Source organism: Pithys albifrons, chromosome 22, assembly GCF_047495875.1.
Source record: "Pithys albifrons albifrons isolate INPA30051 chromosome 22, PitAlb_v1, whole genome shotgun sequence".
Lineage (NCBI taxonomy): Eukaryota > Metazoa > Chordata > Aves > Passeriformes > Thamnophilidae > Pithys > Pithys albifrons.
Genome location: NC_092479.1, coordinates 4,239,805 through 4,260,110, shown reverse-complemented (window position 1 = coordinate 4,260,110; position 20,306 = coordinate 4,239,805). Strand labels below are relative to the sequence as shown.

Genomic DNA, 20,306 nt, shown 5'->3' with positions numbered 1-20,306 from the left:
ACTCCCTCCATCCTTCCTCCCAATTCCATGGGGCAGGTGGGAGCCCTGGACTCATTCCTTGGGAGGTTCACTTTTCTGCAGCGCTGCTGCACTTGGAGCTGGTAGAAGTTTCTGACTGGATTTCTTTGTTGCAGAAAAATCTGTTATGAGACATTTTCAAGGCAAGATACTGGATTTTTGGAGACCTTTCAATAACCCAGAGTAGTCCAAATGTGCATGGCAGTCCTTCCTGGCATGGGGAGTGTGGAAGCAGACAACTATTGGGAAAGGACCGTGACAGGGGAACACATTTTGCTGTTGGGTTTTCTGCACAGGGATGTCCTGACCCATGGGTGGCTTTATTTTGTATTTTATATTTTACATCAGCCAGACCCAAGGTCCTCTGAGAGCCCCCTTTTTTAGTCCTTTCTCACACCTTGTTCCCTTCCATGTACTACTTTACCTCTCCTCTCTCTTCCTCCTGAGCCCTGGGCTCCTGTCCCTGAGTGTCTTGGTCACTTGGCACCACAGGTCCCTGTTCCAAAGGGTTGGTGCCAATTCATGGCCTCTTGTCCTGGGCTCCACTACCCAGAGCTCAACCTGCAGCTCCACCCTGAGCTACTGCACTAAATGCATTCCTCACATTTTTATCAGCAATAGACACTATATTTTTCTTTTTAAAACAATAGCACTGTCTTCCTGAGGTTTAATTTAGGTTGTAATATTAAATTATTATGCTAATCCTGCTGCATACTATGACATTTTTCATTCTTGTTCTTTCCTTAGATTTAGACCATTCATTATTTTTTTAAGCAGATTATTGAGGGGTTTTCCAATCAAGTTACTGTCCTGGAGCCTGACCACACAGACATCTATTCAGCTGAGAATTTAAAGAAATTAATTTCAGCTTCTGTCTCCAGAGGCTTCAAATGCAACTTTCAAAAAACTGGTACTACTAATGTAAAAAAGGGAAGCAGCAATACCCTGATTCTTTTTTCAGTAGTTTGGATGATGGTGTGGGCAGGCCAGACTCTTGTACTTTTTCCAGGCCAAAGAGAAGAAGCGCAGAAATACTAAAGCTGCAAGAGATGGATGAGGTGCAAGAGTCATTTTCCAGATTTCCCTGCTGAGATGCTTCATACTCTGTTAATTGCACTGGGCTTTGCCTTGATATTTTCTTGCTACAAACCATCTTATTGGAAACTTATTAAGATTTTGCTGTCTTTGAAGACTATGCCCTGTCTCATTGTCTGTGAAAGCTGGAGGATAAGGGCTCTGATCTACAGTGGGGACAGGGAAAGACAATTTTGGTCACAGATAACCTTGTGCCCTTTTTTATTTTTCTGTCCAGCTTTTCACATTTGGGGTGCACATGTTCTTCCTGGTTTTACCAGAGGCTGAGGATCACTTGTCAGTCCAATATCCCCTGCTGATATCAGAGGGCAAGTTTCAGGGAGTTCTACAGAAGTTTAGTGTGTGGGCAGGAGCTTCTGACTAATTAAAGAGGAATGCTAATAATCATTGGCATTTAGCTGTCCACTTAGCGTAGGCAGTAAATTAATGATGCACAAAAGCAGACTTTTAATTTTTTTACTTTGCTTTGTGACTGCATAATCCCTTTAATCCTTCACTATCAGATGGTTTTTATTAATTAAATGGAATCTCTTCAGGCTCAGTGATTCACATTTCAGGGCAAATACGTGTATTTAACGGGGAAAGTTGCCATAGGTCTGACAGGGCAGGTTTAAAGCAGTTCTTTCAAGGTTATTTTGTAAATGAATGTGTGTTTCTTGGCAGTCAGCCATGTAGAATCTTCCCTTCACTGTTTAAGAGCTGAATTCAGTTTATTGGAGAATCCCCACTGCAAGCATTAACTGATTTCTGTGATGACTGACTGATCCTGGCTGGAGTGGAAAGCACTCCCTGGGAATGGGAGTGACCAACAGGAGCAGGAATTAACAAAGGTGAAGGGAGCAGATACCAGAACTTTGTCTTCTGATTTGGCAAGTTGAATGTTTCTTGCTACACTGAAACTAAAGGGAGCAAAATCCTCTTTCCTCCAAGGATTCCTGAGGCATATTTCTGCTACAAGAGAGTTCTGAAGAACAGTCCATATTTAGCTGGATATTCCTTTGCTTTTTATGCATCTTTTACAAGTGAGGCTTGTAACAGACAGGACCAACTGGTTACAGCTGAGCAGAGTCTGCAGAAGAGATTTGGAAATAAGAAAAATCCACTTGTGCTTCTCAGAGTGGGATTAGGACCTGTATCACAAGAAAAGGGTATATATCTGGTGAGCTCATTCTAGCACAGTCCTGTATTTCCTCTTTATGTTCTTGCTGTGTACACAGCTGTGTTGTGCACAGGAGCTTTGTTCTGGTGAAGGATATGTAAGAGCAAGAGGAAAAATACTGCAGATCTTTGCAAAGTACAACCCTCTAACCAGCTTTTAGATGTCATTTATGGTCTTAAGGGTCTCTTCCAACCTAATGATTAGTAATTCCTGCTCTCATTCCATCAACTTCTCCACTAGTTCTTGTGACAATCCTCCTTCCTTTAGCTGGAGAGGGTGATGGGAAGGTGTTTCTGGCTGTTTGTAACTGCTCAGCTCTATCAGCCTTTCCAGCTGAAGAACTGTGTTGCTTTTACAAACCATGTAGTACCCCATCCCAGCATCCACGTAGCTGTTGTAAAAATCCTCTACAAGACAAGCAGGATTTATGCTTAGAAGAAAATAATCCATTTCCAACCACCATATGTGGAAACAGGATAATGCAGGAAGCCTCCAAAGCCGCCTTCATTTACTACTTGTTTCTGCCACTATATTTATGTTTTATTTATATGATGATCTCTTTAGGTGTCCTTAGGAATGACTGGAAGAAGGTGCAGAAAGTTATATAAGGTTGGCTAATTAGTACTGCCACGGCACAGTAATTCTTTTTCCTGGTCTGTGTTTCCCTGAGGCATATTTAAGCATTCTTGAAAAGCACCTGATGTTACTGTTACAGCTTCAGTGTTCCATGTGAGACGTATTCTGATCACAGCCCACCCTCATGAGGAGGGCACAGTGAGATGAAATGACAGAGAGTAGATGTAACAGGTTTAAGATACACTATAAGTCATCCTTAAATTGAAGTAGGTGTCTTTGTATGGGGTTTTGCACTTGCTAGATCAAATAAAACTCAGTTTATTTTCTTAATGCAAATAGAACAGGTGAGATTTTCCCCAGTTTCAGCATGTGCTCAGCTGCTGATCTTGCTTTGTTAAAGTACAATCCAGTTTGGTTCAAAGTATTGCAGGAGTCTGATGCTTCAACTGGCAGATGCCCAAGATCTAGAAGGTGAAACACAGTGGGTGATATCTAAACAAACTCCTGCCAAAAGGATGTTAGAGGGACATTCCCTTTTCTTTGTAGGTGGTATTAAAAGTTCTTATTTACAGGGAGGGCAATGACAGTACCCAAGAGCTGTTTTCAGGACAGTTCCAGGGAGAGAAGGATCCCCAGCCATGTGTTCCTGATGCACAGCTAACACAAAGCCTGAGGGATGGAGAACCTCCTCCTACAGGCTCTGAAGAAAGCACTGGACCAGGGAAGGCTTTTCCACTGCTGAGACAGGAACTGAGGTGACACTTGGTAATAAAATAAGGCTTTCTATCATTTTAATAATAAAACTTAACTTGACTTGACTTTTTGTCACCTGTTTAAAATGCAAGTGGAGTGGTACAAGTTACCTGTTCAATACTATTTCCAGGGTGTTAAGTCTCATCAGAGTGGACCATCTCCTTCAAAGGTTTTTGCATCATCAGTGTGAGTATCAGAATGACTGTCAGAGGAGACTGTGCTTCCATTCTATGAAGGATCTGAGAGACTGAAAATAAGAAATCACACTCTGCTTGAAAAAATATATTTTAGAGGAGCCATTACAGTTTCAGAGTCTCTGTCATCCAGAACTATCAGGCACAGAAACACCTGTAAGAAAAGAAAGTGAGAAACAGGAAACCTTTTGTTATGAACCTTTTACTTTCCTTAGCCACACAATTCTTGTAAGAAATTACAGAGCCAAGACCTGTGACAAACATGGTTTTAATTACTGATGCCACTAGTTGTGCCAGGAAACGGTGCTGGTTCTGGGAGCAATAAAAAAGCAGCAGGTTCCCCTGCTTATACTTGTCTTTAAAGAGAATTTGCCTTCTTTTTCCATGCCTTCAGAACCCTGCCTGACATCACCTGGGCCTCCATGCACAGTCTGGCTAAGAGGGCACTTTCTGACTTCCAAGAAAAACAAATGGAAATGCAAAAAGTTTGCATCTGGCCTGTTACCTCATCCTTGGCCACCTGGGCTGCTCGAGACACATCGTGGCATTCCCAGTTCCTTTTTGTTGGCTACATAATAAATTCAATGACTGTCAAGAAAAGAGACATGCACAGAAAGCAGACAACACTTAGAGTTGAAAGAGTTATCATGGAATTACAGAGTGGTTGGAGCTGAAAGGGACCTTAAGCCTCATCCAGTCTCACCCCCTGCCTTGGGCAGGGACACTTTCCACTATCCCAGGTTGCTCCAAGCCCTGTCTGGCCTGGCCTTGGACACTTCCAGGGATGGGGCAGCCACAGCTTCTCTGGGCACCCTGTGCCAGGGCCTGCCCACCCTCACAGGGAGGAATTTCTTCCTAATGTCTAATCTAAATCTCTCCTCTTTTAGTTTAAAATAATTCCCCTTTGTTCTATCACTATCTGCCTGTGTACAGTGTCCCTCTCCCTCTTTTTCTAAACGCTCTGTAAGTACTGAAAGGCTGCAGTGAGATCTCCCTGAAACCTTCACTTCTCAGGCTGAACATCCCCAACTATCCCAGTCTGAAGTGGGAAAAAGCTTCTCATACATTTGTTCTGTGTGATCAGAGTGAAGGCAAATCACACAACACACAAGAATGAATTATGTTCAAGGAAGTGCATTATTCTATGGCTATAATTTGAGTTCTTCATTAGAAAGCCACAATTCATAGAATTTGAATATTGTGTAAATTGCTAAACACTCCAACTATCTTAGTATTTGTAGTGCTGCTTTTGTTATGAGTTTTAACATAGCCTGCTCTGGCCTTTGCCTGCAAAATGGATTAATCCATCTCTATTTGCAGTTCTATGATTACCTTGTGAAATAAAGCTCTGCTGCCAAGGCTTTCAGGGAGTGAGCAAGCACTGCACACTGTGAAGTGCCCTGATCTTCCAGTTGTACCATGATTTATTTCACGTTTGAAAATATGGTATCTCCAAGTATTTGTTTAGTTTTTATTTATAAATATGTTTGACTTTAGATGCAATTGAACTATTTCACAAAACTACCAATTAGCCAATGTCTTACTCTGCTGGTGTGGCCTGATGTGCATTGCTGTGAAATGCAGGTGTAGCTGCACAATCTGACAACAGATGTTTGTGCCAACAAAATATGTTTATCATTAAGTAATTCAGACTTCAGTACTCTCAAATGACAGAAGTCCCAGGTAGGATTATCCATGTAATTCTTTGATTGAAAGGAAGATTTTTTTCTAACATTTGATTCAGAATGTACCTCCTTCTGTGAGTGACTCCTTGAAACAGTCAGAACACTCAATTTTGGTGTAAATGTGTCCTCATTGTCAAGCTTCTGTTTCAGGTACAGAAAAGGAAAATAGGGGGTTTGCACTGACTTTGAAGCATTTCAAAATATATACAGAATGCACTAACAACATGTAAAATTCCAGCTGGTATCTCTTTTATTCCCTAGAAGATGTTTTGAGTTCTTACAAGATGTGTACATTAATTCTCATATCTTACATTTGGGTAAAAAACTAAACCCAGGCAGAACTATCCTTTTTATCTTGAGAAGGCATCATCCACTGGTGCAAAGGAAGCTCTTTGATTAATAAATAGATATATGTCATATTTATAAATAGATTGGTGGCTTTTCATGCATCCTGTTCCTGTCTTTAAAGTTTGTGATCTTGACATAATCGTCACTCACTTCTCACGGCTGAAAGTACCAACAGAAGGCTTGGGTTAGGGATAAAAAGAAAAGTTTATTTAAATATATTTAACTTCACAGTTCGGGCTTTGTGTATTTATTTTCTCACTATATAAAAATCACTGTTTTATATTTATTTGTACATAAGTTTATCAAAATGTTTAAATGTGGAAAATAACCTGCTATCATAATCTGCTGAATGAAGAGATGGGCACAAGAACAACATTCTCTTGTGCTGAAATCACACAGAGGGGAACATCACCCTTTACATGACATATTGGTGGGGTTTGATTCTATTTTTTGAGTAACATTTACTGAAGAAATAAAATACTTGGGTTTTGTAAAAGGTTAAAAACCATGCTGCAAATGCCATGACCCAAACATGCCTTTTTTCTTAAGACCAAAGTAACAGTAAATTGATCAGACACACAGACAGTGTCTGATGTTAAAACCTTTCCAACCTCAGTTACAAAAATAGTACCAGAAAGTTATCACATGTACAGCTGCAACATACATAAAATTGACATCACCTGAAAGATCAAAGCTGAGTGATGTAGGGCTGAAGGTGGTGCAGTCCAGCTGCACAGTGAGAGCTGTTTCTAAGATCAAGTCAACCACAGCTTGTCAGTGTTTCCACTGCCTCCTTTAAGCCAATCAATGTAATACAACAGCAGATCCAAGTTATGGAACACTTTGCAGCTCCAGGTGTTTGTCTTTCTCTCCTCTCTGTATGAGAAGGTGTGTAATGATGAGACCAGGGATCTGTTTCTAGGGCTGATGGGATCTGAAATGAGCTCCATCTGTATTTGCACACAAACCCCAAGACTGCTGAGTTTGAGCCAAATTTTGGGAGGAGCAGCAGCTCTAGACTCAAGAGGAGGGCTGGTGATGGTGAGAGACCATGAGTATCACCTGTGCCTCTACTGTGTGCTGCAGATCTCCTTTTTAGCATCAAATAATTTTGGACTGCAGATAAACTATGGCTCAGACACCATTAATGAGGGACCAGAAAGCCATTCTGCCTTATATTAGAGCTTTTAAGTGCAGTACATTACATTTCAACAAAAGTGCAGTACATTTTAAGTTTCTACATGTAGATCATGAGCTACTTTTTAGGAATATGATTCTTAGTCCTAGATGAAAAAAGTCAGCAAAGTATATATTTTTTATTTATTTTTTTAAGAGCTAGAAAAGATGCATTTTCCCTCAGTGGCTATTTAGCACTGACACTCACAGATTTTGATAACCTCTCTATTTACAAAAACAAGTTCTTGTCTGTGTTCCAAAAGCAAATTCAAATGTGGTTGACTTGGGCAGTTCAATTTCTAGTTCACCAAAAGATCTCTGAATTCTGTGGATTTGCCACGGTCCTGATATTCCCCTTGTTCTTCCTCAGGAAAGCGGCAGCTGCAGGTGTCGTCTTCCTGAATTGACTGATCAGGTGTGGGATGCACTGAATTAAAAAAACAGAATCATAGAATCAGCTGGGGTGGAAAAGACCTCTGAGATTGAGTCCAACCTTTGCTTGAACACCACACTGCCAACTACACCATGGCACTACGTGTCTGTACAGATGTTTCTCGAACACCTCCAGTGACAGTGACTACACCACCTCCCTGGGCAGCCCCGTCCAATCTTTAACAATCCATATGAAGAAATTCCTCCTGATCTCGAGCCTGAATCTCCCCTGGCACAGCTTGAGGATGTTTCATCTTGTCCTGTAATTTGTTACCTGGGAGAAGAGCCCAATCCCCACCTTGCTACAACCACCTTCTAGGTAGTTGTACAGGGTGAGAAGGTCCCTCCTGAGCCTCATATTCTCCAAGATGAGCCCTCACAGCTTTCTCAGCTCCTTTTCATAGACTTACCTTCTAGACCCTTCCTAAGCCCTTCTCTGGACTCAATCCAGCACCTCAACATTTCTTGAAGTGAGGGGCCCAGAACCAGATAAATGTTTTCTTTCCCCATCTTATTTCACTATTCCTCAGTCACAAGTGCAGGAAGTTGGGAAGAAAAAAAATCTTCCAAAGGATTCTATAATCTGAAGTTACTCCTCTACAGCATATACATCTAATAAAACTAATGTATCATATTTTGTTTTCCCTAACTCAACAGGGCCTCCAGTGCTCTGTTTGCCATAGCAATGAAGGAAGACCAACATGGAGGAGTTAGATTTTTGGACTGCTGTTTTCTCCTGTTTTCAGAGTTACACTAGAAGGTTAAGACCTTATCCCTAGGCCGGGGGAGGAGAGAGAGACAACTCCCCAAAAAACAAAAAAAACCCCCAACTATAAACTATGTTGAATGCATTTACACTTCATCTTTGTGTTGAACTCTTGAGCTTCCCCATGGCTTATTAACCTGGATTCCTGATTTCTGTCTAGTTTCACAAAGGTAACTCAAGAGTGTATTTATCTTACTTTTCTTGAAGACAGCATGGAGTTTCTTTTTCTGCCAGACACTGAAGCATATGCACGAAGGTAGCAGGAACACTATGCACAATATCCCAGCTACAGTGAGAAAAATCCTGATAATGTCTGTCTGGAGATCCTCCCCTAGGAAGTAAACAATATTCTCTTAAGAGTTTTAACAGAAAAAATTCTACTGCCCTTGAATTAGCTGACAACTTTGTCTCCCGCTCTGCTTCTGGCTAAGTCTACAACACTCAAATGCACAGAAGAAAGGACTCTTGCTTTAAATGGAAAATGTCAAAGTAGGTCACAATTCTTCAGCTCTATAAGCAGTATTATACACCTGGCACAGTGATAGAAAATTGCTCACCTGGCACAGTGACAGAAAGTGGAATTTCAAGCGAGGTGGTAGGTAAAGTGGTGACTGAAGTGGGATTGACTGAAGCGTGTTTGCAAATGACATCTTTTGTTGCAGTTCCAGGCTCCAGGACCTGGTTTGCAGAGCACCTGAATGGCATTTGCAGCAAAACAGGGAGAAGAAAAATAAATAAATAAATAAAAATCCAGTGAAGTGTAATAGCCGTAGCATTTATTTTTAGATTACTTACTTTGTCCAGTTTTTACAGGAGCCATCGGGCTGATCATTAAAAGTTCCATACTGGCAAGTCTGGCAACCTTCAACAGACAAAGAAGGACAGGTAAATTTGTACAAGATAAACATTTAAAACACAACATGTGAAACATTATTTTTGCCTGCTTGTACCATGACTGTAATTCACATTCACAGAATTACTGTTTCATAAGCTGCTCTGAGTATGCAAGATACGTCTTTCCCTGTGAGCCATGGACCAGTACAGTACGTGGCTACAAAGCCAGTTTGTTTGGCACAAGATGCCACAAACCACATCTACGTCCAGAGTTCCCAGCTCAGTTTCCCTCACACTGGTGACAAAAGACCTGGCCTGCCAAGGGAACAAACTGGTGCAGGATTTGAGCCACAGCAGGGCTTGGTTTGGTGGGTTTGTCCACTGCTGTGCTCGCTCCACACTCCGTGCAAACTGTTCAGCGGCAGCGGCACCTTTTATCTCATGGGATCTTTACTCCAGGGGCTTCTGCACTGAGCGAGCGGCTGTGCAGTCAGTGTATCTGGTGCAGTCAGTGTATCTGGTGCAGCCAGTGTATCTGGTGCAGTCAGTGGATCTGGTGCAGGAAGCACGGGGGGTTCAGCTGGTGGGAGAAGGTGACCTTACCGTTCCCGGTGCTCTCTTGGCCCACGCCACAGCTCCGGTCGCACTGGGTGCAGCCATCGTCCCTGCAGCGATACCCCTTCTTGCACGTGCATTCAGCATCGCTTTTTGAGGAACAGCGCTTTAAATACTCGAATACTCCTGGAAGGGAAAAACGAGTCTTAGGTTACAGATTCGTGCATGCCCAGCGTGGTGCAGCAAAGGCTCGGGACCTTTGCTCTTACAAAAATTAGGCTGGTGGCTTCAGCGAGAAGCTCCGCAGATGCGTGGAGTTACTGAGCCAGTGGCGTGTCCCCCCGCGGGCAGGTGCCAGCCAGGGCACATCGCTGCCACGGGAGGTCACGGAGGGGCTGCCGGTACCTTCGCACTTCTGGCAGAGCCTGCAGGCGCCGCTCCCCGCCACGTTGGAGAAGGTGCCGACCGGGCACTGCCTGCAGGACGCGCCCGCGCCGCGCCCGCAGTCCGCGCCGTCCACGAACGTACCTGCCGGCCGAGACACAGCGTGGCTGCCGCGGGGCCGCACCCGGCGCCCCGAGCACAGCTCGGCCCAGCCCGGCCCGGCCCTTACCCGCAGGGCAGGTGGCTCCGCACGGCAGCGCGGCCGCGAGACCCGGGCTCAGCGCCAGCGCCAGCAGCGCTGCGGGCAGGAGCGCCCGGCCCTTCCTTAGCGCCGCTGCCGCTGCCGCTGCCACTGCCGCTGTCGGTGCCGGTGCCGGAGCCGGAGCCGGAGCCGGAGCCGGAGCCGCAGCCCCTGCCATGGGTCGGTGCGTTCCGGCGCGCCCCGCGGGAGTGCACGCGGGGCGGAGGGCGCCGGCCCTTCCTTAGCGGCCGCCCCCGGGGGGTTTGGTGCGTCATCCCGGGGGCGGCGGGGAAGCCCCGGCCCGGCGGGGCTTTCCGGACCCCACCCGTGGCGAGACCACCATCCAGCTCTGCCAGGCAGCGCCCGCACAGCCCTCTCTCAGCGCCGCTGCCGGGCAGCGCTCGCCCTTCCTCACTGGGGGTTCCCGGTGAGTCCCGCGAGGAATCCCCGCGGGGCAGAGGGTGTGAGAGTCGCGGCCAGACTGCGGCCACAGGGAAAGGGACAGGGACAGGGACAGCCGAGCCCCGAGGGACGCGCTGCGATCCCGGCGGAGTCCAAGCGCAGCCCCGCCCGCTGCGGCTCCCTTTGGCCAATCCCCATCCCCATCCCGGGGCGCGGAAGGAGCGCACGTGGAGAGTCTCCAGGCACGCTGTGAATAAGAAGCGAACGCGCCTCTCGTGTGTCCGAGCCCAGCACGGGCGGACACAGCAAGGACCTGACAGAGCTGGGATTGTTTAGTCTGGAGAGGAGAAGGCTCAGGGGTGACCTCACCACTCTCAGGTGCGGGTTGGTCTCTTCTTCCAAGCAACCAGCAATAGATAGAATAAGAGGGCACGGGCTTAAGCTCTGCCAGGGAAGGTTTTGGTTGCATATTGGAAAGAAATTCTTTACACAGAGAGTGCTCAGGCATTGGGATGGCCTGCCCAGAGAGGTGGTGGATTCTCCATCCCTGGAGGTTTTTAAGATGAGACTGGATGTGACACTCAGTGCCATGGTCTGGTAGTCACAGTAGTGTTGGATCAAGGGTTGGACTTGATGATCTTGGAGGTCTCTTCCCACCCAGCTGAATCTGTGGTTCTATGACCGGCCTGCCGAGGGCTCTGAGCGCAGCCCGGGATGGGTGGGCAGCACACAGGGAGCTGAAGGCCGCGCTCATTCCAGGAGAACCCCCAGCAAGTCCTTCCCTCTGCCCTGCTCTCCTGTTCTGTGCCCTGCACCGGAGCAGCTGTGCCCGGCACGGGCAGCCAGAGCGGCTCTGCCGGGGTTTTACACAACAGGGCTCTGCAGTCCCACAGGGCCCCGTTATTACCAGGTCTGTCCTTCAAAAGAACTTCTTAAAACCAGGGGCAACATCGTCCTTGCGCCCTGGGCATTTCCCATGTCCCAGGAGCAGCAGTGTCGGGCGGCAGCCTCGGGTATGGCCCCAGCAGCGGGTCGGGTCCGGGCACGGCGCCCGCGGTGAGGGTGACGCTGTGCCGGGGGCGGCACCGGAGCGCTCCCCGAGGCCGCGGGCGTGAGAACAGCGGAGCGCGTTGGACACGGAGCGGGGGGCGGGCAGGGGCGGGGTCTGCAGAGCTGCCCGGTCCCGGCTGAGGTGAGTTGTGTTGTCGCTGCCGCCGCTTCGGTACCGGAGGAGTCTCGGGAGGGGACACCGCGGGGCTCGGCAGCCATCGGGGCAGGCCCGACCCTCCCCCGTGCCCGGCCCGACCCTCCCCCGTGCCCGGCCCGGCTCTGCCCGTGCCCGGCCCGGCTCTTCCCGTGCCCGGCCCGGCTCTGGCTCTCCCCGTGCCCGGCCCGGCAGGCCCGGCCCACCCGCGGCCTGCTCGGCCTGCCCGGGATGGCGCCGCGGCCCGGAGCGAACACCGCGGTGCGTGCGGGCCTGGCCTGCCACAGGGAATGGCGGAGCCCGTGAGCCTTAAACCCGCCCCTGCCTCTGCGGTCGGAGCGTGGAGGGGTGTGATTGTTTTAACGCCAAGCCGCCTTTGAATTCGTGATTCAGCCGTGTGTGCCGCAAGCCCCCAGCTCCAGAGAGGCGCGTGTACCCACGCAGGGAAATACATTCGCTGCGAGGTTTGAGGCATGTGCTGGGCGTGTGCTGGCACTGAGGGGCAAACGGGAGGCTGGTGTTCGCTGTGTGTAGGTAGCTTGTTAAATGCAGTGGCTGCTGGGTCTGTAAGGTGGTTCTGCCTGCTCAAACACAGCCTTTCCCGGTAGCATTTACAGCGGGCCAGCAATTTGCATCTGCACCCACATGGAGAACAGCACCAATGCTCAAGAATTTCAGCATTTCGGTGTTTTACAGTAAATCTCTAAGGGCAGTAGGGAGACACTGCATTTTTCTAGATTCGGAGGAGAGTAAAGGTTTCAGGATAAGGTGCCTGTTTGCATCTAAAGAACTAATGAAAGAAAGGGATACAAACTATGATCTAGAGTACTTTTCCTCAATAAAAAGCAAATCCAGTATTTCTGTGTTGTGGCTGTTCAGGGAGTCTTTTGCTAATTAGTCAAACTTACATGAAAATTATTTTGCAAAATCAATGTGTACCTTCATGACAAGTTATTAAGAAGCTTTGGGTTGTCCTGATGTTATTACTGATACCTGTGATTTGAGTGTACTTGCTGTGGCTTTGCATTGAGAGTACCTAAAGCTGTCCTAAAAGTAGGATTTGACACAGTGAATTAGTCTGCTTGGGCTGGTTCTCCAGGCTGCAGGATGTTCTGCTGTATATAACTGCATTCTACAAATAACATCATTCTAAATGAGGCTGACAGTAGGGGGTAAACCTGAAAATAGATGGAATTGAAGCAGGGTGAGAGAATGGTGTTCTTTCATGTAAACAACTGTATGTGCATCACATTTTATGGAGAGCTCTCAGGTGCTGCATGCATTTCTAGATGCAAGGTCCCTACATGGGACAGAAATCCCTGTCTTCTAGAGGAGTGACCTGTGAAATGCCTTCTTCACATCATAGATGCTTTCACAGGCTTCTGTCAGACCAGTATGAGTTAGTGGGTATTTTACATGATGTGGTTACTTTAAGTTAACCTTCAAATGGAAATTTGCCCCTTCACCTCAACTTGAATTTAGAAGCTATAAAAACAAAAGTCTTATTAAGCTTGGTTTGTTCCATTTGCTGAATTCTGTGGTCTGCTCCCCCATCACACTTGTGCACACACGTTTCTTCCCCCATAAAATTGTGAAATACCCAGAAAATCTGTTACTGAGGTTTTGCAGGGGCAGTGGCCGAGTCATTATAAGTCACAGGAAACTCTTCATGAAGCAGGCTGTGTGGAAACTAAATGCCAGACATGAGGTCAAAGCTCATGCAAGCCCTTTCTGTAAATGCTGACCTGGGTAGGAGTCAGTAGTCTCGGTATGAGTGAGGGTGTGCAAATTGAAAACAGCTCTGCCTCCCACCCTGAGCCCTTCTCTCTGGCAGACAGTTCATGTAAGGTCTTGATTGGGCCAACTTGCTTCCTTTTCTGATGTTGATGTGCTGTGCCTCCCACTGTACAAGTGCCTTAATATCATAATGCATTCTTTTTAAAAAGCCCTTTTGTTCAACAGAATTGCTATGAATATTGATTAAAGCTAGTGAACAATTTTGTGGTGGTTTAAATGAAAGATAATGCAAAAATGCAAATTACTCACTGTTAAATTTCAGCATCAGGAAGGATTTGTGCTAGAGGATTTGCCTTCTAACCACATTGTCTCTTTGTACCCTCCTCAGCTCCTCCTTCACAACCATCTCACCTAATAGCAACCCCTCGAGACATGGCCTCAAAAAGAGCACTGGTGATTCTAGCAAAAGGGGCAGAGGAGATGGAAACTGTAATCCCCACTGATGTTATGAGAAGAGCTGGGGTGAGTACACAGACTGAAAAATCCCTCTGTGAGTGTGTGGTCAAGGCGAAATCTTTGCCTCCCGTTGATGTTCATTGCCAGGAGGTCAGTGTGTAAATGTTGTGTGAGGTGACAATGTACCACCTCACTGCTCAGCAAATCCTTGTGCCATGCCCCTAATAATTATGCACAACAACTGACATTTGTGCAAAAGGCAGCCTTTCAAAGGACGAGTCTAGTGTGGACTAGAGTGAATGTTTCAAGTAAATCTCACTCTGTTAGAAAACAAGGCTAATTCCATGCATAGTAAGGAAAGTGGTTTTTTTGTAGGGGTCTGAGGAGCTCAGTACATTACAGCTCATGACATTATGTAGCTTTTTCTGAGCTACTTTTAACGTTTTGTTATTAACTAGAATTCTGGCTGTTGAGATTCCTCATGCTGTTTGTAACTTTTGCAGCTGTAGTAGTACCCTGTTATCATCTCACTAGGTGTGAAAATAATATTTTAAATAAATACATCAACTTCACTTGTGTAGAAATGACTGAACTTCTCCCACCACCTTTGTCATTCCATCACTGCACTCCCCATTCTGGCTGTCAAAAGAGGAACAGTCTTGCCTGCTGTTTAGTGACTGAGCTGTGCTATTATGCATATCTGTGATATTATGACCAGGCATGTAGAAGTCAAGGGAGAAAACTGAACATGCCATAAGTGTGTTTGACAATGGCTTGAGCCTGCAAAAAGACTTCAGTTCATTATCTGATCTACTTAGTCTGGCTTTCCTACCTTCTGTTATTCATTTTGTTTATAGCCTGTGGGATCAGATACTCTCTGTATGTCCTGTTTGAAAAGTTGAACTCTTAGAGGTGTTTGCATCCTTCAGGTGAACATCATTGCTTACCTTGTGTGCTTGGACTCAATCATGGTTTGTGGGAGCTTGTGTTGGTTGTGACAGCTTTCAGTAGTGCTTTGCTCATTCTGTGTACTGCTTAAGAACTAACATAGAAGGAAAATGCCCTAAACTCTTGATTTGTCATGATACATTTGTTCTTCTGTTAGATCAAGGTGACTGTTGCAGGCCTAACAGGAAAAGAACCAGTGCAGTGCAGTCGAGATGTCTTCATTTGTCCTGATGCTAGTCTTGAAGATGCCAGAAAAGAGGTTGGTGATGTGATTATAGTGGCCAACATAGTCTTTCTCACAGTTCCTGAGGTGAATCTGGAGAGCCTCTACATTACCTCTAGACATGTATTGCATGTTGTGTTAGCTCTTTGCAGTAGTGAATTACAGAACTGCACAACCCACTGTGCTCCCCTTCAGTGTTGCCCTGGTTCAGACAGATTTCTTAATTCTGCACAGGTATTTGTTCTTGCAAAGCATCAGTCATAGAGCTTTATTTTTCCTGTTAGTTTGCCCAACAAAATACCATGATTTGAATCAACTCAAAACTTCTGATGGGAAGCTAAACAATGTTATAGTTGGACCTGTACAGTAAGGTTGGAGCAAAACCACTTGTCTTTACAATGCCTTTGCTTGCTGACACTCTTAAAAATTTACTAGTTAGTTCAGTGACAGACCCTGGAATGGGAAATAGTATTTTATTCTATAATTGGAACAGATTCTCTGATCATAAAATGTTGGTCAGTGAAAGAAAATGTAAATTACTTTGCTTGTCATTTCAATCAGCTGCATTGGGCTTCCAACAGTGTAATGTGTGTATCAGCCTCTGTTCAACAGAACATTTTATCTTGTGTTTGTTTAGGGGCCTTATGATGTCGTGGTCCTGCCTGGGGGTAACCTGGGAGCTCAAAACTTGAGTGAGGTAAAGTTCTGGTATTTTAAAAATCCATGGGCATCTTCATGAGTAGTGGTGGTCTGCACTTGCTTGGTAATCCTGCAGATTCAGTTCAGCATCTGAAGATGAATCAGTAACCTAAATGTCAATTGTCTGAATCCTTCTTGTGACTATATGGGTGGGAAAACTGGGTAAATTCTTGCACTTGAGTACCTAGTAAGGCAGAATAGAAATGGAAGGGTGCTCTGTGTTGTGGGAAGATGTCTGTTCATGGTCACATGAAGATGAAGCAGTTGCAAATGAAGATTTAATTCCCTGAAATATGAAACTGTCTAAACCCATGGACTTTCTTTCTTTACTCAAGATTCTGTCTGTGGTGCAAAACTGTTGCAGTGGTGGTGGAAGGCAGGCAGACAAACAAGTTGATCTGTCAGATAGGATTTAGATGGTATCACACAGCTTGTAAGCCCTGAAATGAGACAAATATCCTGTATAAATCTTCTTAAGAATGATAGAGACTGTCTGGAGGTATCTTATGAATACTCTTTCCTGTTTGTCTTGTGAAGTTTTCAAACAACTTTCTATGGCTGTGGGTTAACCAGCTTTTATGTGGGCCAAGTGCTTCCTTGCAGTTCCTTCTGATTTCCTTGCTCTTTCCTTGTGGGGCAAGTATGTGTTGGTTTCAGTTTTTCTCCTTCTTCATGTTCTCATTGCCCTCTGTCCTGAGGCAAAGTGGAGAGATGTCAGCTGGTTTTCTGTGTGAAACATGTTTATGACTTGGCAGTGAAAAAAATTTCAGCCGTGCTTCAAATAATCAACTCCAAACAATGGCTTGTGTTATCATGTTTCTTCATACAGTCTGCTGCTGTGAAAGACATTTTGAAGGACCAGGAAAGCAGAAAAGGCCTGATTGCTGCTATCTGTGCAGGTGGGTAAACAAGGTGTCTTACTTTATAAATAATTTGGTTATTTTGAAGGAGCAGACAGTTTCTTGTCTTAGAAATTTGTGTTCTTGTATTTTAGTAGCAGGGATTTGTACTATATGGGCACCCATCAGCATCTGAATTTTTTGTGAATTTAATAGCAAGCTCTAAAATAATTGTGGACACTTATCCTGCAAGTTTTTCTTTGTACCCAGTTGTTTCCAATCAGTTGCATTACTGTCTTTAAAAAGTGAAAGGCAATGTGCTAGGACTTTTTTACAAAATAAATGCTTATTCTGATCTTTCTGCAAGGACACGGGACTGGCAGAACATCATTGCTGTAAATTTATCTCACATAACCATTCCTGCCCTTTAGCTTCAGAAGGAAGGCCATAAATAGAATGAGAGTCTCACCCTTCCTCATGAACTTGGAAAGATGAACTTGGTTTGAGGAGAGGGTTGTCTGCTCTACATATTCTGCACATCTGGGTACCCAGGTCATTACTGTGTAAGGTGTGTATGTAAAAAAGCAAGATGAAAATTGCCAATGCTCCCAGGTGATCTGAGAGGCTGGCCTAGGACTGAAAGCCAAGGAAGAGGAGAGTGGCAATGAGTGCATAAAGGGCTGTTAACAGGGTGTGTTTATAGAGTGGATTTTCACTTTTGTTTTCTGGTATGTTGCTGGGGGCTTTTTTTGCTTTCATTCTTCAGTCAGGTGACAGCCATGCAGAGCTGTGAACATTCTTGAGCTTGGCAATGATAGTCTTCTTTTATCTGTATCTCTTACAGAAAATCCAAATTCACAGTTGCCCAATAAAAGCTTTTGCTTGTTATCAGGGTGGTTCATTTCTTTGGGTATAATAATTCTTAGAGCTCATCCCAGCTGAACACAAAGGAGGTTATTTCCTAGGCTAGATTCAAAATGAGACAAATGCACAGAAATGAAACTCACATTAAAATCCTGCTTTCAGTTTCACATGAAAATCACATGAAAATCCTGCTTTCAGTTTCTTTTGGAATTCCCTTAAGGATTTCCTGTCAGATGACTTAACACTTCTTGACACAAACTCAATTTAGGCTAAGAAGGAAGTGTGAAAAGAAAAGAGAAAAATTGTTAAAACCAAACACTTACTAGTTAGTCCATGACCTGTCCTAAACACTGTTTGGCACACACTTGCTCAAATGAAATTCTGTCTGGTAAGTCTCTAAAGTCAAGGTTTAACTAGGCTGTAAAGTAATTGTAGCTAGTTAATATTCAGATTTAAATGCAGACATTTTGTTTCTTAGTGTCAAGAAGTTTTAAATTAAATGCATTATGTGGAAGTGAAATGACCATTGCTCTCCACTTGTTCCAAGGCAGTGCAGTCATAGGAGGCTTTTTGCTTCAGACATAGCACTGGCTTCAGTTTTTATAAAGAATAGTCTGTCCACAGTGAACTTTGGGCCCTTAAGAGCCTAATGCCTCAATATGTGTTCTTAGAAGTGTTTACAGCAGAAGACAGTTCCTCACTGGTGCAACGTTTTATCCTTACAGGTCCTACTGCCCTTCTGGCCCATGGGATAGGGTTTGGAAGCAAAGTCACAACACATCCTTTGGCCAAAGATAAAATGATGAATGGAGGTATGTAATGACTTTTGTAAGTTTCTCTCCAAACCCTTCTCAGGGGTGCTGTTTACCTGAACCCACAATTTAAAGAAAGGAAGACAGCTTTTGTATCTTGCTTTGTCTCTCTGAATTTTCCTTAATGGTTTCTTGAATGTAATAAAAATTCAACTGAGTAGGCTAAGGCTGTATTTCTGTTTCACCTGTTAATACACAGGGCTGTATTAACAGTCTCATCTTTGGGGAAAATAAGCTGCTGCTGTCATGCTTAGGAGCATTTATTGCCTTGTCCTCTGGAGGCTGAGCCATCTCTTGCCCTTCTGGTTCTTTGCCTCAGTGGTCCCAGCAGCAAACCCCAGGAGTGATGTTCATGCTCTCCTGTGAATACTGCTTTGGTTCTGTGAGCAGCTGATGGCTCCACACTTCTTTCTCCTGCCTAAGGAAAGAGGTGGTGGAATGCTATGATGAAATCATTCTGTGAACATTAATGAGTCTGAAGGTGAGCAGGAGATGGCAGGGCTCCTCCAATTCCTTCTGCATGCAACTGGCAGAAAAGAAATTTGTGAATAGCTCCACAAAAGCAGTCTGACTTCCAAAAGTAAACTCAGAGGAATTAGCAGGCAGAGTGAGTGCTTGTTGATGAGGTTGTAGAATCAGAGGTGCATTCCCATACCATGTGAATCAGCTGCCAGAGCTCCCTGTGGGCCCTTTTCTTCCCTGAGCACTGCAGGCAGTGGTGGGATGCTCTGGTCCCACACAGGTGGCTGAGCCTGCAGCAGTGGGATCTGTGCTCTGTGGAGCTGTGGGCACTGTCCTGAAGACTGACCCTGCTGCTGTGTGTCCCCCCAGCACACTACAGCTACTCCGAGAGCCGCGTGGAGAAAGACGGGAACATCCTGACCAGCCGCGGGCCCGGCACCAGCTTTGAGTTTGGATTGGCCATTGTGGAAACACTGTTGGGGAAGGAAGTGGCTGAACAGGTGAAGGCACCTCTAATACTGAAGGATTGAAACCCTGATGTGGGACAGGGAGTAGGAAAAATTTTGATAGAGAGTTTTATCCTCTGTAGAATAATTGTAAGCTGTACTGTTGTAAATACAATTTAATTTTGGGTGAGGTCAGCAACTGTACTTACCTAAACTGTGATACCTTAACAACCCAAAGGTCTTTGTTTCTGGAAAAAGATCCTATTAGAAAAAAGCTTCATCACAAAATGCAGCCAGCACCTAATAATCTTAGTTAGCTCTTGGATGACATTTGAAAATCACATGGAAAGAAGTTTGCTGAGTAAATAAAAAATGAAGCAGCCCTGCTGGTGTGTTGTTGTTTTGTGTGTTTTCTCCCATCCCAGACCTGTGGAATGTTTGTACCACTGTGGCTAGCCATGTACTGTTCAAAACAACCTCTCTTTAGATTCTGGCACAGTTCTTCTGAAGTGTGAGCTGACATGAGCACTGGAACTGGGTCCCTGGGGAGGGGGTCATGGCCCCAGGCCTGTCAGTGTTCAAGAAGCATTTGAACAACACTTAGCTCTGTGGTTTAACTTTTAGGTTGCCCTGTGTGGAGTCAGGAGTTGGTTTTGATGACCTTCATTAGGCTCTTCCCACTCAGGGTATTCTATGATTGTATGACATAGATTATTAAGTTGTAATTTAGAATTAGTGAAAACAATGTTTAGTTTTCTGTACAAATAAGGCAAATAACTAGTATTGATTCTAAGACAGCATGGAACTAAATTAAAAGTGTGAATATTCATACCTTGTCAAGCACTGTAGAGTTCCTACAGGTTGAACATGGTACCTTGAAATTTGTCTTCTGCATTAAATGATTGCAGATCCATTGAGCTATTTGGGCAACTAATAATCAGCACAAAGCAGGAAGGTTGGATTTGGTAGCATTCCACCAGCAGCAGTGCTTGTTTCTG

General features: G+C 45.1%; 2 protein-coding genes across 2 annotated transcripts; one reads left to right on the top strand and one right to left on the bottom strand.

Annotated features, from left to right (window-relative positions):
* Positions 1 to 6,013: 6,013 nt before the first annotated feature.
* TNFRSF9 (TNF receptor superfamily member 9) lies at positions 6,014 to 10,754 on the bottom strand. Its single transcript, XM_071575820.1, has 7 exons — positions 10,205 to 10,754; positions 9,997 to 10,119; positions 9,640 to 9,777; positions 8,998 to 9,064; positions 8,760 to 8,896; positions 8,399 to 8,533; positions 6,014 to 7,431 (listed from the first exon to the last, which is right to left on the bottom strand). The coding sequence occupies exons 1-7, from the start codon at positions 10,392 to 10,394 to the stop codon at positions 7,304 to 7,306; spliced, it is 918 nt and encodes a 305-aa protein (XP_071431921.1). The 5' UTR covers positions 10,395 to 10,754; the 3' UTR covers positions 6,014 to 7,303.
* A 948-nt stretch (positions 10,755 to 11,702) lies between these two features.
* On the top strand, positions 11,703 to 19,694 carry PARK7 (Parkinsonism associated deglycase). Its single transcript, XM_071575822.1, has 7 exons — positions 11,703 to 11,810; positions 13,948 to 14,081; positions 15,121 to 15,222; positions 15,824 to 15,883; positions 16,715 to 16,784; positions 18,314 to 18,400; positions 19,232 to 19,694. The coding sequence occupies exons 2-7, from the start codon at positions 13,992 to 13,994 to the stop codon at positions 19,390 to 19,392; spliced, it is 570 nt and encodes a 189-aa protein (XP_071431923.1). The 5' UTR covers positions 11,703 to 11,810; positions 13,948 to 13,991; the 3' UTR covers positions 19,393 to 19,694.
* Positions 19,695 to 20,306: the final 612 nt, after the last annotated feature.